Source organism: Bactrocera neohumeralis, chromosome 2 (assembly GCF_024586455.1).
Source record: "Bactrocera neohumeralis isolate Rockhampton chromosome 2, APGP_CSIRO_Bneo_wtdbg2-racon-allhic-juicebox.fasta_v2, whole genome shotgun sequence".
In the NCBI taxonomy this organism is placed as follows: Eukaryota; Metazoa; Arthropoda; class Insecta; order Diptera; family Tephritidae; genus Bactrocera; species Bactrocera neohumeralis.
In genome coordinates this window covers 64,744,457-64,763,569 of record NC_065919.1, presented here as the reverse complement: position 1 = coordinate 64,763,569, position 19,113 = coordinate 64,744,457, and the positions used below count along the sequence as shown (strand labels likewise).

The 19,113-nt window shown below is 38.3% G+C and overlaps 2 protein-coding genes and 1 long non-coding RNA gene across 3 annotated transcripts; 1 reads left to right on the top strand and 2 right to left on the bottom strand.

Annotated features, from left to right (window-relative positions):
- The first annotated feature begins 891 nt into the window (after window positions 1-891).
- LOC126756892 (uncharacterized) lies at window positions 892-6,175 on the top strand. Its single transcript, XM_050470388.1, has 5 exons — window positions 892-972; window positions 3,416-3,837; window positions 3,918-4,127; window positions 4,192-4,341; window positions 5,893-6,175. Exons 2-5 carry the CDS (start codon window positions 3,457-3,459, stop codon window positions 6,109-6,111), a joined length of 960 nt encoding a protein of 319 aa, XP_050326345.1. The 5' UTR covers window positions 892-972; window positions 3,416-3,456; the 3' UTR covers window positions 6,112-6,175.
- LOC126756908 (uncharacterized) lies at window positions 2,925-3,592 on the bottom strand. The gene is made up of 2 exons (XR_007666652.1): window positions 3,506-3,592; window positions 2,925-3,371 (listed from the first exon to the last, which is right to left on the bottom strand). It is a non-coding gene; the product is annotated as an uncharacterized LOC126756908 (long non-coding RNA).
- Window positions 6,174-17,267, bottom strand: LOC126756711 (head-specific guanylate cyclase). The gene is made up of 9 exons (XM_050469968.1): window positions 17,124-17,267; window positions 14,960-15,297; window positions 13,020-13,093; window positions 12,704-12,944; window positions 11,750-12,134; window positions 11,486-11,670; window positions 8,901-9,516; window positions 6,726-6,894; window positions 6,174-6,659 (listed from the first exon to the last, which is right to left on the bottom strand). Exons 2-9 carry the CDS (start codon window positions 15,122-15,124, stop codon window positions 6,464-6,466), a joined length of 2,031 nt encoding a protein of 676 aa, XP_050325925.1. The 5' UTR covers window positions 15,125-15,297; window positions 17,124-17,267; the 3' UTR covers window positions 6,174-6,463.
- Window positions 17,268-19,113: the final 1,846 nt, after the last annotated feature.

The following is a 19,113-nucleotide window of genomic DNA, read 5'->3' as shown; positions in this document are numbered from 1 at the left end:
ATTATAACCGACTATTTGGTGCCTGACATTGAAGCTCGTGATTGCGGTGACATTTGGTGTCAACAAGACGGCGCCACTTTCCCTATTTCGCATCAATCAATGGATTTATTGAGAGAAGACTTCGGTGAGCAGATAATCACGTTTGGGCCGGTCGATTGATACCAAGATCGTAAGATCTCATACCGTTAGACTTTATCCGGTGAGAATATGTTAAGTCTAAAGTCTAGCGTACAATTCCGTTTCGATTCAGACCCTGGAACAAAACATCACGCATTTCATTCGTCAGTTAGCACTCGAAATGCTCAGACGAGTCATCGAAAATTGGACTCAACGGATAGGCCATCTGAGACATAAGTAGACCTACCTATTTTAAAAACGATTATTGCGATATAAGTTCTAATGTTTCGAATATACTGGTTCCGCTTGTTTGGACACCATTCTTTATACGATGGTATACTTACGTCCACTTTTCTTAGGTTCGTACAATTTGGTCATCTAATCTTCAACTGCGTTTGAATTAAGCTCTATCTTACGAGTTGGTATTATTGAATAACCGGTTATTTAATGCCATGTTTTTATGTCTGACTTGAAACAAGTTCTAATTACTCAACGCTTGTGTTTATTCATTACGCACAGTGCTCCCTTCAAAAATATAAACATAAAACACATTTTGTTTTGTTGACAGTAAACTACATGTTATTGTTATCTTTGTTATCTTAAAATATATTTTTTATGAAATGCAGAGACAATTCTAAAATTCATACTAAAGTTTCAGTTATAAGTTAGCTGTGACTGTGAAATCATTATTTTGCGAAAAATTCTGTTTAGGAAAAAAATCATTTCAAGAACTAATACATTCAAAGTGTTCTAATAAATTCAGAAATTATTCGTATTGTTATTTAAAAATCGGTAAAAAAAAGAGTTACGTTAATTCATTTGCGGAGCCAAAAATAAGCCCAGCCCAGCTCTCAAGTAAACCGTCCACTTTTTTACTCAAACACAAATTGAATCTATAGTACTTGTATATTCACGAGGTTCCAGTTTGACTCGAGAATTGACACAAATTACTATAAAAATAACGGCCTCGGCCGCCATTGAGTTTCACATAAAGAAAACTGCGTATTACAAAGGAACGTGTTACTCCTTTGTATAAAAATATGATATATAAGCAAACACGACCATTAACTTCCATAATGGCTAAATTATGGTACCGTTACAATCAATAACCTAAATCTTCTTCGTCTTTAATGGCGTAGACACCACTTACGCGGTTATAGCAGAGTTAAGAACAGCGCGCCAGTCGTTTCTTTTTTTTAGCAATTTGGCGCCAGTTCGAGATACCAAGTGCAGCCAGGTCCTTCTCCATCTGATCTCTCCAATAGAGTGAAGGTCTTCTTCTTCCTCTGCTTCCTCCGGAGGGTATTGCATAGGTCACTTTCAGAGCTGGAGTGTTTTCATTCATACGGACGACATGACCTAGCCAACGCAGTCGTTGTCTCTTAATTCGCTGAACTAAGGCAATATCGTCGTATAACTCGTACAGCTCATCGTTCCATCGAATGCGATATTGGCCGTTGCCAAACCGCAAAGGACCATAAGTCTTCCGCGGAACCTAACCTAAATAATTCTCTATTTTAACTAGATCATTTTATACTTGGTAGTGATACATTTCTGATTGATTCATCGTACTGATTCTTGTTCGTAGAATGTTTCATAGTTCGATATAACATTGAGAAATTTGCTATTTGGCGTAGTGAGGTGGTCTCTGGTACTACACTTGCGTGCAACTAATTAACAATGACGCGCTCCGTAAATATTAGATCTTCGAATTTTGGGCTAAGGAACCAAAAAAAGAAAACCTCACCAGACATAGAAAGCGATTGAGAGAAGTAGGACTATGTGAAGTGATTTCCCAGAAAAAGTCGCTATTTTCGGATCGAAAACTCGATTGAAGTTCACTAAAAATACCGCCACTGGACAACAACAACAATTGAATGGAAAAAAGGAATTGTTTTCTGACGAAACATGTACCAGAACAATAATGATCCGAAATATGGCAATGGTTTCGCTTTTGACTGTTTTTCTTGCAGTCCAAACCTTAAGCAAATCAATAACCTCACCTGAAAAAAGGTACAGCAATAAATAAAATTTTTGACAAATTGTACGAAATATCGAAAAAATAGTGAGAAGCGATTCCATAAGAAATATGGCAAAGATTAGTGGGATCAAAGCAACGCAGATGTCAAGAGGTAATCGATAGAAATGATTTTGTTACAAGATATTGCAATGGGGTATAGTTATGCTTTTGGGTAAGCAGTACAGTTGTAGCCAGTACGACATATTCGGTTTAAGGTTTCGCTGAAGTCTAATTGCAGCTTCGCCGTTCTTGAAACAAGCGGCTCGCTATTAAAATGCCTATAAAGCTTTATACTACCTAGCAGGTAGTGCGCTGGGCTTGAGACCTGATACGTAAAAGCCACTCCCAATGAAAAAGAAACAACCGCCTTGTACGAAAGACCCCACATTTGATATACGGGAACATTGACATAGTTAAGCGAATAAGGAGAGAACACTCCAGCTTTGAAGGTTTTCGATTCAGCAGCCGCTGAATGATCAGATGGAGAAGGATCTGGCTGCTGGCATGTTATTTCGAATTGGTGCCCAATAGCGAAAAAAAGAAACGACTAGCGTGCAGTGTATACGCCAGTAGAAGAGACGAAAAAGAAGTTTCTATTGAACTGTTTTTCAAGATGAGCTAATCTGCAACTATTGGTTTAAATATATCCTTACTTTTCTTGTAAGTATGGCGAAGTTTCAAAATCGAAGAGAAAATAATTAGTTGCACGCAACTGTACATGGCTCCAAGAATTTGAGAAACTTACTATACGATACATCTGGTGCTATATTGCAGTAAGACGAATCGGTTCAAAGAAATTGTATTCGTAAAACTCGGTTTTATTTTTCCTTATAGTTGCTATTAGAAGCGATAAAGCGTTTATAACGGTCATCCAACTTTTTGAGACCGTTTTTTTTATTTTTCATTTCAAAATACCTCTTAGTCTTGAAGTTACTCCCTCATTGTCGATAGAACTCTTTCCAGCGGAGTAAAGTGACTTTCCGTTTTTCGAGATATTCGATGAAAATTATTCCATTCACACGAAATTATTGGAGTCATAGTATTTCTAGCTGACTGATTTTCATTCCTCTCTTTCATATATCTTTTTTTATTAACACCAAAATTTACGATCCATTTGTCCAACGAATTATGAACTATGAAACACATAGCTTTTATCAGAAACAGTTTCTACAAGCTCACTTAAGAAAAAGGTAGTTTTTCAGGCCCCATACATATGTATGTACATACGTCAACTCTGAAATATAAAAAAAATATTCTGAAGTTTTCCAATTTTAACAGACACAAAAGTGAAATCTCCACTTCTATCTTCAGTCGCTTAAATGAACGCGTTAATTTTCTTTTGCCTTTCGGATATTTTTTTACACCTACCCAATTCCGCTTTGGCGTTCTACACGAACACTGAGAACTCCAACAGCACAGCTCTGAGCGGCATACAAGTGGATTATGTGAATGCTAATATATCGAAGGAAGCTGAAAGTGAAGTATTCAGTGACGTTGAAGATCCGAGCGTCTTTCCGGGCCTAATGCCAGAGGTTGTACGTTATGCAAAGCATCGCTGCAGCCGCGATCTGCCAAGAGCGAATGTCAATTGGGGAGTGCAAATTTTCAGTAACGAAGCGGAGGCACACGACACACATTGCTATGTAAAATGTTTTCTGCGTCGCGTGGGACTCATACGGCTTGACACGTTGGGTTGGGATGTAAGTATGTATGTACATATGTAGACTCTTGGCTTGGTAACTCATTTAATTATTCTTATTTTATCTTCGTACTCTTGTAGTCTGACCGTTTGCTCGCGATGTTATGGAATTTACGTGGGCATCAAAACTTGTCCACGAATTGCTTAGATGCATTGTATAAGACAGGCGAAATGAATGGGAAATGTGAGCCATATTACGAAATGTGGATGAAGCTCCGTCAAGATTGTGAATTGGGTTTCAATTCCTTATTTTACTACGACGTGCGATTGGAGCAGTTGCCATTTGAAGAAGTAGGCGATGAGTTTCACCTTTATTATTTAAGTTTGTATATTTTTCTTTATGTATGATTCTTAGCCCTTACCTCTATATCGGGAACCTGGTGTTGAACCATATCGATTTTGTTCCGCTGTGTTAAAGGAAGATACTGTGGACATGAAATCACCAGTATTTGCGCTTTGTATATATTCACAGTTACACTACATTGACAGTTATGGACGAATTGATGTAAGTTTTTCCGTTTTATAAAATACAAGCCTACATAATATAGATTGGAGAACAGAATTGGCGAAAACAATTTTAAAACTGTACACGAGGGCTATGCGATAAGTATTTAACTAATGAAATGGCTTGATACATTTGATCCAGCGATGTTTCAATATATTTAACCCGACAGAAAAATAAGTTTTCTGGAGATCAATAAAGAAAGCTTCCGTGGCTGTCTCTTTTGGCTCAAATCTGGAGAATACGATACATAGGTCTGCAGTTCGTAGCTTAATTCTACAAATTTAGTGGGGTCGAGAGCGAGTGGCATTGCCTTTATATTATTTCTTCGCCAAGTTGGAACGTTGCTTTTACAATTCGACCTTGATTCGCATTGGACATAGGCGCTCTTCAGATGTAGATCATACGAATTCCATAAAATGGTGGCTCTCACCTTTTCGGCTGATGAAAGATCGGCCTTCTTGGGAGCGGCCGGTAGTCCGCTGAGTCGACTATTTCTTGGTCTCTGTTGTGTTTCAGTGGATCCAGTTTTTCTCGCCGGGCGAGACTCTTTGTTTAATCTTCTTTGGAATGAGTTTAAATACTACAAATTTGGTTGGAGTGAGAGCGGGGTGCATTGCCTTTGTAATATTTCCTCACCAAGTAGGATCGTAGTTTTTTTGCAATTCGACCTCGATTCGCATTGAACATAGGATCTCTTCAGTTGTAGAACACAAGAATTCCATTAAATGGCGTCTCTCAACTTTTCGGCCGATCCTTCGCTTTCTTGAAGCATATCCACCGGGCGGAAGTCCACTAGGTCGACTACTAATTGGTCTCTGATATGTATCAGTGGATTCAGTTTTCCTCGACGGCGAGACTTGATGTAGAATCATCTTCGGATTGTGCTTAAATTTTATACTTTTCTGTAAAGAGGTCTGACATGTCCGCTTGTTGTCCGTTGGGAGCAAACGCGACACCCATGTGGTATTTAGCGATGCTGCCTACTGTCTCATCTATTTCGCCAATTAAGTTAGCGTTCAGAAAATATAACATGGAATTCCGTCACGTTATCTTCCATGAAAATTCGTTAAACCAAATTTTTATGGTCGCCATACAAGAAAAGGTGTCGCCGTTTACAGCACCCAAGCGTCTCTTGATTTCGCTTCGCAGTTTCTTTTCTAAGAACTCTTTCCATTTTCTTAGAATTCGCGGATACGTGCTATCAAAACAAAACGAGTCCAATTCGGCTGAAATTATGACAGTAGTCGTCCAATAACCGTCCAATCTACCACACGAGGTAAGGTAAAGCAATTACCGAAATGTTCTCTTAAGGAATTACATCAAAATATGCCAACTCGAGTTGTGGTTCACACAGCCAGACAGACGGGTTGACAGACATTCCAAAATCATTAACTATCATCACTCCGATCGTTTAGTTACAAATAAATCGCTATATACCTCGACTATTTTAAAGTGTTACGAACTCATAACCGTTAATTGACTAGACTTTATTGTAATATATGTATGTTGAAAGGGTTTAATAGTGTCTTTCCTTTGCTTTCATTATTTTAGGCGTCGGAAATTATACACAGCTTTGCAGGATCGGCTCGTTTAACGGCACACAACGGGCGGGTTATAAGGAACTGCGCACATCTTGCTAATGCCTATTTCCTCCAGGGTAAAAATAGCGAGGAGATGGCACAACAGATGACAACTTGTCTGACGAAGAATATACCTGACGATTACTCATTTGTCCTCCAATATTGGAATCAAGTAATATGTGATTATTAAATAAAATAGTAAAATAACGGTTGCAGAAACTAATAGCCTTCAAAATAAAATATCGCATCCTCTATATGGTACTTGTTATTTGGGCTTTGGCCACTTATGCTTTATTGAGTTTTTGATTTGTTCCTTTAACAGCTCAAAATGGATTGTGCTTTATCGGCGATATTTATGAGCAAACAACAATAAATATAACATTGAAAGTTTCGGCTTTTGCTTACAGGGTGCGGCATTGTGTCGACACTTAGTTATGTGGCATGCCTCAATCGTCCTTATTCGTCAACTTTGCTTTTTTATTGGATATAATATCATTCTTTATCGTAAATATTGTTTCTTTTTGACTGTTTCCTTTTTTTCTTTATTGCTCCGAAATGGACTTCAGCGCCTCGCTGATGTGCTCCACTAGGGGCGAATGCGCGCTTAGTGTTGGATGACGATAACCTTCAAGGAAGTAGCATGTCTTGTCGCCACTTGTATCCGGAAACTCTTTGGGCAAGCAGGAAGGATCTCGTGCTTTCAAGTCAAACTCGAAACCAGGATATTTGACCAGCCAGCTACGAGTATAAAGTAGAAAGCTTTTAGGTATTTCTTATGAGTGGTTTATATAAATTAAAACTTACTCCTTCGTTGTTGGGCTGACGTTTATTTTGCAAGCCTCGCTACCGGACTCAAACTTATTGGCTATGGTGACATTATGCCCGAAAAGGCAATAACGCGGCATTTTGCGACCAACGACTCCAGCCAACACTGTGCCGGTGTGCAGACCAATGCGCATCTGGATTTCTTGATCTGAAAATACAAACTTTATGAAAAGAAAAGTCGCGGTACAGGGACGGTTGTCGATAGTTTGTGATTCAAATTTGGAAAAAGAACTTTCACTACCATCAAATAGCATTTTCATCTTGTTGGCCATGCTACAAAGCAAAAACGCCGGATTTTAGGTTTGGAAATCTCCAATCGTTTTCGGATGATACGGAATTCGGATAAGTGATCCGAATGCTTTTTTTATATTACTAGAAAATATAGCAAGATGGAGTCATTCTTTGGGGGCGTAAATTCAATACATAAACAGAGATACAGATGATCTATTCTAAAATAAAGTTTTTGGGTTCACTAAGCTTGTTTATTAAAATTTTAGTAGAACAGGACCAAAATGTGAGTAAATTGCCGTATAAGGAACATATACTTATATTGGCATTGAAAGTTCAATTCTTTAAGAACATTGGCGGGACATGAATGACATGTCAATGGATACAATGGATAATAATGACCGGAAAGATCAAAGAAATCGTCGAAGTCGATGAATGCTTTCCGAAATGGCGGTCTCTACACTGCTTACTAAGCTGAACTGGCTGCGAACAATTGAATGAATATTACTCTAGCTCCAGGTGGTCAATGTCCTAATAAAGAATCCAAGAACGAGGTTTTCAAGTGACAGCCTCCCCTTCCGACGTTGCTGATATGATAAAAGGAAAAATTTTACAAGTATGTACCGGCTACGAGTAACCTAAGAGTAGCTCAGCGTATCCAACTGAGCGAATAGAAGTGTCAAGTCTAGTAAAACTGAAATAGTTTTATTTACCATGAAGTACAAAATCCCTGAGGTCCCTCTCCCCTTTTTCACACTTTCGCGCCTTCAACTTGATGATAAGGTAAAATACTTGGGACTTATCCTTGATAGATAGCTTTCAGGGAGGCCAAATATTGCGGAGAGAGTAAAGAAGGCATCGGTTACCTTATATTGCTATAGAGGAACTATAGGGAAAAGTTGGGGACTGTTACCAAAGGTGGCGTTTTGGCACTGCGAAACCATAGTCAAGCCAATAATGTTTCTAACGTATTCGTCTTGTGGATGGTGTCGAAAAGGCTACACTCGATATGAATATTGAACGCAACTTCGTCATCACCAACAATGTCGCATAATGCCATTCTCCACAAAGCAGTTGTGGATATTTCCGGCAGGGCATTGTTGTGAAGACCGCTCTAAGTCTCAGAGAAGATGTAATAAGTATATAAAGGATTGCAAACAGAGTTCCCTGAAAATCTATTTATTCAATTGCATCCCTGAAATCTTGGACCGCTGCGTTGTGGAGGTTATTCCTGGCGCCTGTTTCTGCGCTCACATAAACACAAAGGTTATGTGAACTGGGAGAAGTTTCTGGAGAAGAGGCGCAATGTGCCTTTCCACGGATGGTTCGAAGCTTGAAGGGAAGGCTGGAGAAGAGTCTTTTGTAAGAAGCTCGCCCTCGAGCTTAGCTTTACTTTCACTGTACTATAGTATTTTCCAGGCAGAAGTAGCCGCTCTTAAGATAGTGGACTTACTGCTCCGGAGTGTTGCCTCTTTCAGCGTGGTGAGCATTCACTCTTACTCAATACTCAAAATTAGTCGAGGGGTTTCTGTTCTCTCCTGAAATACGATCATCATCAAACTCGTTTAGGGTGTCTGGTAACAGAAGAATCGCTGGAAACTGTACAGCCGATGAGCTAGCATAACGGTGCACCTCTACCCCACTCCATCAGAGTGGACCTCGCGAGCGCTTAGCAGGCGTTGGTCGACGACTATTGAGCCTTCTGCCCAATTGGTGTTAGACAGAACAATTTTAAATGCAAACTAAGTTCTTTCTGAGTTATTTGAATCACATTCTAAAGATGAAGGTATTATAATACGATTATAGCTAAGGTCTGAGAACACCTAAAAACTTAAGATGTCTCCAAACAGCTGCATATATGAATAATTTTGCCATTAAAAATAATAAAAAGCAAACCACATTAGTTAATAATTATTTTTTACTCACCATCATGGGTTATGTGCTTGGCACAAGCAACGATCATCTTCAATGCCATCCATGCTACCTTGTGAGCATCATAGATCGAAGCTCGGTGCAAACCACTAGCCACGCAATAAGCATCGCCAATTGTCTCCACTTTGTACACGTCGAAGAGATCACAGAACTCATCGAAATCTTTATACAAACTCTCTAGCATACTGATGACCATGAAGGGTGTAGCACGCGAACAAATACTGGTAAAACCAACAATGTCACTGAACAGTATTGTTACATCCGGATAGGTTTTGGCATCGATACTGGCACCCAACCATAAGCGTTCTGCTATCTCAGCTGGAAATATTAGATGCAATAGACTGACATTCTTTTTACGCTCTTTAGCCACGGCGGCATTGGCCTCTTCGATTGAGCTTTTCAATTTGTCCATGCGACGACGCAAACCATCCTGAGCACGTGCTTGTTCGCCTACCAAAATAACTTCGCGTGTAGCATCGTGTAGTGGAATATCCGATATGAAGAGTCCATTACAAGTGAGACCATCCAAACCATCGAGAAATGGTGACCCCATGAAGAGTAACGAATTGGATTCAGGGCAATGTACCATTTGTCCTTTGATTTCCAAACCCTCGAATAGTGAAAATAATATTACTCGTACATTATTGAAAATTATTAAAAGTATTATGCTCGAAATAATATGTTGAAAAAAATATGATGCTTTATTCTATACCATACAATCCAAATTATTATTATTGTTACTTAAAGTATTGTAACTCAGTAATTAATACGAGGCTTGCAGTTTACTTTAAATCTGGCTGAGGTTTTAGACCTTTATATTTTACTTCAAAAATATAACTAAAACATCAATATATAAATCATAAAACGTAAGACACAATTGATAGGTTATAAGAAAACTCTCATTGAAAAAGATCGAAATCTCTCGAAGTTCATCGGAAGCAAGGAGTTTCTTCAAAGAGGAGACAGTAGTGTGAGGGAATTTATTCACGGTGGTATCACAATGGGTCTCCCAAAGGCCTAGGTGCGTAGTCAGACAGTCAATAATCAGCGTGGGGTGCTGAATAGGCATCATGCACGTCATTCGAATTTTATACTCGCGAAATAGTCCCTCAATCTTTGATATATCAATCTGAAATTTTGCACACGTTTTTTTCTTCCAAGCGTCTTTTTCGGCTCAGCGCAAAGCTGTCTTACCCCCTCAAAACTAACACGACTGTGTAAACTGACGCTGAGAAATATTGATATCATTGGCCTCAACAGCCGTTGGTTCTGTTTACTCCAGACTGGATAAACAACCGAGGCAAATGCGTCTGGTAGTAAACGAGGACAAGACGGAATATCTTCTGTCATCGCACTCTCGACTTGGCTCCTACGTCACTGTTGGCAGTTATAACTTCGAAGTCGTCTCTTGGTACTAGCATTAACATCAACAAAAACGCCATCATCGAAATCGAACGCAGAATAACTCTTGCCAACAGGTGCGGCTTTGAACGGAGTAGATAATTGAGAACTAAAGTTCCATCTCGACGAACAAAGGTCACACTCTACAAGTCGTTCAAAAGTCCCCGTCCTGCTATATGGTGCAGAGGCATGGACGATGACAACATGTCTGTCTTGAGTCGGAGTAATGAATGTTCGACAGAACGATGAGCTGTCCGAGATAAACGACGACATTGACATAGTTCAGCGAATTAAGAGACAGCGACTTCGGTGGCTAAGTCATGTCGTCCGAATGCATGAAAACACTTCAGCTCTGAGAGTGTTCGACGCAGTTCCCACAAGGGAAGCAGAGAAAGACCAGGCGGAGAAGAACCTGGATACACTTGGAAGCTCCAGTTATGTACACCAATAAAGAAGAAGAAGTATAACTGTCATACAAATTGGTCGTTCAAAATCAATTTCTTATAAGGTAAAATTTTCCATTCGATAAGAGATTTGGCCAAGATTATTGTTAAAAATATCTCTGCAATAGCCGAATAAATGATTTAGCTCGGACCACTATGCCATACAAACTAACCGATCCAAATCAAGGAAAGCCATTTTTTTATTTGAAACACGACACGAAATGACACGAAATTTGTCATGGAGACCAGACCAATGTTACCATCTAGGAATATATCGTTCAGATCGACCAGCTACAAGTATATCTACCATTTATGACCGGTTCAACAATTTTCAATTCACGATTCCGTTTAGGCTGCTTAAAATGTTAGTGCTTTTGTCCAAGATATCAGTGAATAAGGCGATCAACAAGACCGTTGGAATTCCCTATATTCATGGTAGCGAAAATTCTCTATTTTAATTGGTTATATAAATACCAAGATTTGTATTTTCGAAATACCAGCATTTTATGTTCGATGCAATAGATTTTTTCCAGTTGTAATGGCAAATTTTAGGGAAGGCATGCATGAGTCTGGACCTGGTTTTTTTCAGTTGTAATGGCAAATCTTAGGAAATGTTCTTTTCCTCTCACTTAATGACATTGCGGATGACAGCTTCACAAATAACCGAACGTTTTTACCGAACAACCCTTCGTTTTATTTCAAAATGTATATTTTCAAATGGTTTTTTTAACTCACCTTCGCCGGAAACTCACTGATGTTTGGTGGACTCTTTAAAGCAATCAAAAATGGTGTGTATGTACGACGAGCGATATCGCGGAATTTCATGGTCAAACCTTTGGGTCGTTTAAAGTCAAAGTAAGTGGTCGCCTGACAACCGTGTTCGGTTATATGTGGCTTGTATAGTTTACTGAAACCGCGACCTAGAAATAACAAAGTATAAGTAAACTCCTATATATATATATATTTATACATAGATCATGGTTACAAGTGAGGACTTACCCATTTGCAGCAATTCCAGTTTCTCATTCATAATGAAATGCCAGGGGAATGCCTTGCAAAAGGTGTTCGAATTCATCGCCAAATCGGCAGCTTTGCTCGAGTTATTCCGCTGCGCTGGCAAAACTGTTGGTTTAACCATCTCGACGCTACTGCGCTGCAACGGTACCGTTGAACCAGTGTACTCCTTGACCAACGAAAATAAATAGCGATAGCGACGCGAATCACCTTCGACCGGTTCTATTTTAATATTGACCTGCACATTGTATAGCATTCGGGTTAGAGCCTTCAATGAGCCGAGTAGCAGCCAAGCGATTACAGGACGTTCAGAGGTGAATATTAGCTCACCATCGCCTGCGCACACGAAACCGGTGTCGGTGACGTCTTCCTGAAAGAGTTATGTGGGTAATTAATAAATTAATATTTTGCGTGTGCCACAGAGAAAAAACCGGTAAGTATATTGATGTCTTGTTGATAATAAATGTTTTTAAGAAACCAATTTGCAAGTTGGGACAGGTTGGTCGCTGACCTTTGCATGTAGCAAACTCTTGCTAAAAATTTTTTTTCCTAGTTCCTAGCGGAAAAGATATTTGGAAAGACTAGAATGTGTTGTCTTGACGTCAACTTCGGAAGAAATAAATCACCATCGTGAGTTTGGTTAGATTCACTTTGGCAGTTGGCCCTAGTTCGAGTTCAGAAGAATATTGTTCAGTATATTAACTCTGGTATGTGAGATTAAAATATAATTAAAATGGCTGAAAGAAATCATTTCAAGATAAAAATCGATTAATCCGCCGTCTGCCACTATTTTTGCATTCAACCTTGTCTGTAGAGGGATTTACCCATGGTATCGTATAGTTTTACGAGTTTTTGAATTCTACACAAACAGAAAATATTTTTAAGGAACCTTCAAGTCCTTGAATGATATACTAGCAAATGAAAATGAATTCCTCTTACCTCCTGCAGCTTTAGCACATCATAAACGCCATCTAGTGAGCCAAGGAACTCTTGCAGATCAGTGCCGAGGCAACGAAAGGCGCGCTCGATAATACCAGTGCAACACGAAGTGATCAATTCCTCGCCGAGCAACACTAGAATTTCGCTAGCACTCGATTCGTCCATCTCCAGCAGTATATCCTGTATATCGGCCAAGTAATCATAGTTGGGTACACTTTTCAGTGTGTCCAAATCAATGCGTCTGAAAAGTAGAAAGCGTGGTAGATTGCTGTGACTAGCACAAATGTACCGTTACTTATGTTTTGCTTATACTAACAATTTGGAAATCTTCGGCCAACTTTGACTGTACTTGGCAATAAGCGACGTAACAGCGGTATTCAAATCAGAATTCTGCAAGAAAAGTATTTAAGAGATTAGACCACTGAAAATTTGAACTGTAGCTTCACAGTACAATATCTACTTTTTCAAATCTTCCAACATGTTGCTACAGAGTATAATAGTTTTGCAAATTACTTATAGTAACAGACTAGATACCAGGAGGTGAATTTTGATATTTCTACATATCTTCATCTTCTTTACGACCGCGCGCCAGCCGTTCTTCCTTTTTGATGTTTGGCGCCAATTGGAGATTCTAAGTGCAGCCAGGTCCTTCTCCAACTGGTCTTTCCGACGGAGTGGAGGTCTACTTACATATGTCAATGTCGTCGTATATCTCGTACAGCTCATCGTTCGACGTTGCCAATGCGCAAAAGACCATAAATCTTCCGCAGAACTTTTCTCTCGAAAAATCCGAAGGCTGTCTCATCAGATGTTGTCATCATCCATGCTTCTGCACCATAGTTGGATTTCGAGGCTGTCATCGTTGTTGCTGTTAATACTGGTTCCAAGATAGACGAAATTATCAACGACTCCGAAGTTATTATAACAGTTACGTAGATGCGAAGTCGCGAACGCGACGACTGTTTGATTTATGACAGGAGATATTTCGTCTCGCCCCCGTTCACAACCAGATCCATTTACTTCGCTTCTGTACACTCTTGTAGAAGATTATACTTGCTTGATTAAGCTCTGCATCTCGAATCATTTTCTCCAGCGGTAGATTGAAAAAGTCACGCGATAGGGACTCGCCTTGTCTGAAACTTCATTTGGTATCGAACGACAAAGAGAGGTCTTTCCCGATCCTGACGGAGCTTTCTGGTATTGCTCAACGTCAGTTTACATAGCCGTATTAGTTTTGCGGGGATACCAAATTCAGACATCGCCTTGTCAAAAGCAGCTTTTAAAACCACCAAGAGTTGGTGTGTATCGACCTGCTTTTCACGGGTTTTTTCCAAGGTTTGGCGTATGGTGAATATCTCGTCAGTTGTTGATTTTCCAGGCCCAAAGCCACATTTATAAAGTCCAAGCAGTTTGCTGACGGTGGATTTTAATCTTTCACACAGTACGCTCGATAGAACTTTATACGCGATGTTGAGGAGGCTTATCCCACGTTATTTGGCGCAGATTGTGAGGTCCCCTTTTTTGTGGATTGGGCAGATCATACTTATATTCCAATCGTCGGACATGTTTTTGTCCGACCATATTCTAAAAAGAAGCTGATGCATGCTTTTTACCAGTTCTTTGCCGCCGTATTTAAATAGCTCGGCCGGCAATCCGTCGGCGCCGACTGCTTTGTTGTTCTTCAGACGGGTAAGGGTTTCCTCCATAATTACATTATGCTCTGGGCATACATCTCATATTTTCAGTAAAACAAAATTAACGTGTGTGTTATGAGTCCGCCAGTTTAGTTAAAATATATGTTAGACGCGGTCCGATAATGTTTTAGCGTCTCCATTCGCTAACGTTACTATCTCAATAAGTTAAAACTTGGAATCGATTCTAATAATTTCAAAACTTATTTTCTCGTCTATAGGAACCAGTCAACAGATCTTAAGCATGAATTCACTTGTTTGACATATCTAACCTCGTAACTATAACCAAAGACTCTTTCAGCTCTCTTTTTGAACTCTTTGAACCAACGTGCTTTTACGAGAGTTTATGATGATTGGAGAAGGAGTAAGGCGGCGAAGGAGTAGGAGTAAAAAGTTTTAATATACCCTAGTAATACCAATTAAGCACATAAACGTTGACGACCCAAAGTAACTTTTATACTATTGCAATAATTATTGGTTAATAAATATCGGAACTTATCGTAATTACAAAGTAAACTTTCGAATTCTATATAGTATTGTATGGTGTGTTTATGTGTTCACTTACCGATGGCGCTGTGAGCAGCTGTATGGCCATTTGCAAATGTGTCAGTGTCAACGCATCGCCCGACTGCTCTTCATCCTCCAATTGCCAAGTGTTGTTGCTCGTTTCCGCACAAACCGATGGCTGACGCGCCAACGAGTCGCTGCGACGAAAAAAGGGGCAAGCCATTTTCAATGTCCTACAATGGAAATAGGTGCGTACTGCGCTGCTGTAGGCTTCAAGTTTGCGCGCCAATTATGTCTGTAGGTTTGTTGTGTTGCGTATACGCCACGCCGTACGCTGCCAAGTGTTATGACTAACCGCACACAAGTGAGCCGTTGTAAGGCTGCAACGACTTGACACTGAAAGGCAAAATGAAAATTGTACACACACATATTATGTTAGTGTCTATTGCCGCTCATTTGGAAAGGGAAAGCAAAGCGGAAAAGCGCAAACAAAGACAAACACACAGAAAGTAAAAGTGCAAAAACAATAAATGACGGTACACATTGTAAGGCCACGGCGAAGGCAAACGGCGGGCGGTAAGTCAGGCCACAGCGGCTTTGCGACACTTTGAAAGCCTCACAATCAATTTGTCATAGTGGATGGGCTTATGTGACTAAAGTGTGGCTAAGTTGTCGGCTCACCAAGTTCAATGTGCACTTAGGTCATTTTCCAGTGACAAAATGTGATTATTACTGTTTCAGTTGTTGTAATTTATGACATTTTTCTTTGCTTCTGCCAGCTGCAACAAATAAAAAACAGTAAAAGTATCTATTTGACCTGCAAACAACTGAAGGCTTTTCCTCATTGGCACGACACAGGGACAATTGAGACTGAATAGGTTCATAGTATATAGCATACATATATACACACCCACCGACATTCACGCCTGCATTACAACATGGATAGCGGTTTAAAGCAACTTATTCGATTTTATAGAGTGAAAGGTGAACTGAATTTGATTTGACAGCCATAAATGTAGTTACAATCAGAATAATATCTAAATAATATTTTACCGTATTTAGGAATGCTTTTTTCTCTATTTTTACAGAACAATGCAAGCTTTTCGATGTCATCAATATTTTATAGTAGTAAAGCTATATTGAAGGTATTAAGATATTTTTTTGAGAATATTTTCCTCCGATTACCATTCAATCCTGTATTATTTAACTATCTTTGCTATGGTCCATAACCAAAAAAATTATCTAATAACAAGTAAGGAAGGACTAAGTTCGGGTGCAACTGATGCAAGAATCAAAGCCAGCGAAACCAATCATATATGTAGATTAGAATCAGCCTGATGTTCGAAAATCCTGATATTAGTTATATAAGAATTTTCGACCAAAAGTCAACCATACGTGCGGGGGTCTAAATATACGGTACCTAGGTGCAACTTGAAATTCTCTGTTCAGGCTATAAAACTGGTAGTTCAGATTGAAACTTATTTCGAGTAAATTTATATTTTCCACTTTCGCTCCTTTAAATATACTTGTACATATACAATATTTGGAATAATTGGAAACAGTAGGAAAATGCATCAAGCCTACGGAAGCGACTTCAAACATGTTTTAGATATTGTTATTTGCCAATTATTGTTCCAGAATGTTTCGGAAAAATTCACAAAACTTGTCAGTAAACAAGAAAGATAGTTCACAGCACATTTATAACGGCAATTTCATAAGCTGAAGGGATGAGAAACCCTACGTATAATTCACAAACAAATACGCATAAAATATTTTTATACTTAAAACGTAACATTTTTGGTTCACAGTTCAAATGCTTAGCACATTTATTCCACGCCTTGCAATTTTCTTTGCTACAAAATTTCTCGAACACAATAAAGCTCAATTGATCAGCTAAATAACCTCAACATCCTTTATGGAAATAGCCCATAATTCAGAAATTACTGAACACTTTCCATTTACACACAATAAAGTGCACACATTTCATAATTTATATGAATTTGCCATTGTTCTACACACCCAAACTATTTCTGTCGTGCCTCTCTTGACCTCGGGCCATAACACAAATCGGCCGCTAAGCCGATTCACTTTCTGTATCTCAAAATGAAAACTTGCAACGAATACACATTTTCGCTCGAAGTCTTGTAACCGAGAATTTGGTATAAATTTTTAGCAATACAACGAGAAAATTTTCAAAAAATTTATTTTCGAAAGCCGCTTACCGAAAATGCAGCAGTTTCTTGCACTTTTTATATGAAGGCAATTCGGTGCTGCATCCGCACCCGTTGGTAATGGTGGCGTTATACTAGGTATGCGCTCACCGACAACTTGCTGTTTATTTGACGAAGGAGTAACTGCTACTGAAACGCTGGCCAACTCCTATTCGTATCCTGTTACTGTCTGGAGCTTTAAAGCACGCATTTGAAAGCTTTATGTGAACTTAAAATTTGCTTCGGCGCACAGGTCCTTATTCTCTCGTTATTTTGTTCGCTCATGAGATTTACTTGTCTTTTAATTTTTGTAATTTACTTTAGAAGATGTTGACTTTCTTAATCGATAGCAGACCATTGAGAGTCCACATATCGCGAAATGATCGACATTGATTTTTATTGCCACAAAAAACAATGAATATCGGAAATATATTAAAAAAAATTCCAATAAGTTTTAAATGCATACTCTTACAGCTGCTTAAAAAAGTTAACTTCAACCTGCAAGACCAATAAAAGCACTGCATATGCTTTCTGCAATCCGAGTAATAACAGCTTTTCGCACGATATCAAGCGCAGTCCAAGCCAGCATGCCGTCTATTAACGCGAGACGAACTCGCGCAACTATACCAACCATCTCTAACTATAATAGTAATATCTAATTAGCGTAGCATATCCGCTTTGCTAGAAAGAATACAGGAAATTAATTTAAGTGACTGCCTAAATGTATGCAACTATTTCACAATCAACCATCTTGCACTGGTCGTAAGATCATTTTAGTAGAACAGCAACTACTAAGTAAAGTATTATCTATAAATTCCAGTTCAAAAGTTTATATAACATATACAAAACAAAGATATGCTGAAAATTTATACACTATTAGCACTCCTTTTCAAATATTTTTAAGTATATAATATCAAATACTACAATTCATAACAAGTGATACTTATAAAAATGTTCCAAACATTAATCACACACACTATAATCGACAACGCAGCGCAACGATAGGAAACCAACAGGCTTTCGACTGTCATCGCCAACATAAATAAATGCGAATATGCAACAACAACAACAATAAATTACTTATCTGTTCTTTCGCTCTCAGTCCACTTAACGATAAGCGTAACAAATCATAACAACCTGTTGCATATCAACGCAGCAAACTGTGTGTGTGCAATATTGATAAAAAACAAAGAAGCAGAGCTTCGTGCCGATGCAAGTGATTTCGTGCAGCTTTCCCGACACACCACCCACCTATCGATTGTGTGTAAACAAAACAGAGCATCGGAGAGCAGTAACAGCTGTCAAAAGCTTTCACTTAGCAGCCGAGTGGAAATATTTCCGAATGCAATTTCATATATCCATAAACGTATAAAGGGTGGTTCAAAGGCAAGTTTCATGAAATTTTAAGAAGTTATTGCACATTTTTTAGGTTATTTTTGGTTTTTACAATTTCGTTATTTGAGAAAAAATTGCTTTAAATCTTAAAACGATAATGCTTAAAATTATAACTAATTCTAGTTGCTAATGGAACATTTTTATTTATTGTTGATAGAAATAAATCGATAGTTTGTAATAGTTGGAAAATAATCGATAATTTTAAATATTCTAATACAAACTAGTTGATCTTTAAGTATTTGTATATTTTGGAAATTTTTGTTAATTCGATAAAAAATAATCGATATTTTGTGCTTGTTGAAAAATAATTTTATTTAATTTTGATACTTTAATTAAAACTAGTTCCTGTTTAACTATTTCAATTTAATCGATTAAAAATAATCGATAGTTTGTAATAGTTGGAAAATAATAGATAATTTTAAACATTACAATTTAAAAAATTTTATTAACTCGATACAACATAATCGATATTATGTGGCTTTGAAAAATAATCAGATTTATTTTACTGTTTTCATTGAAATTAGTTGCTCTTTAAATATTTTAATTAAATCGATGGAGAATAATCGATATTTTTATTTTTTATTTTAATTTAAAGATTTTAATTTAA

Coding starts and splice junctions, on each gene's coding strand:
- LOC126756711 (XM_050469968.1), bottom strand. CDS start 15,124: ATGGCTTGCCCCTTTTTTCGTCGCAGCGACTCGTTGGCGCGTCAGCCA. Junction 11,671..11,749: donor ACTGGAATTGCTGCAAATGG/GTAAGTCCTCAC, acceptor TGTTATTTCTAG/GTCGCGGTTTCAGTAAACTA. Junction 6,660..6,725: donor GTCAGCCCAACAACGAAGGA/GTAAGTTTTAAT, acceptor TTATACTCGTAG/CTGGCTGGTCAAATATCCTG.
- LOC126756892 (XM_050470388.1), top strand. CDS start 3,457: ATGAACGCGTTAATTTTCTTTTGCCTTTCGGATATTTTTTTACACCTA. Junction 3,838..3,917: donor TTGACACGTTGGGTTGGGAT/GTAAGTATGTAT, acceptor GTACTCTTGTAG/TCTGACCGTTTGCTCGCGAT. Junction 4,342..5,892: donor ACAGTTATGGACGAATTGAT/GTAAGTTTTTCC, acceptor TCATTATTTTAG/GCGTCGGAAATTATACACAG.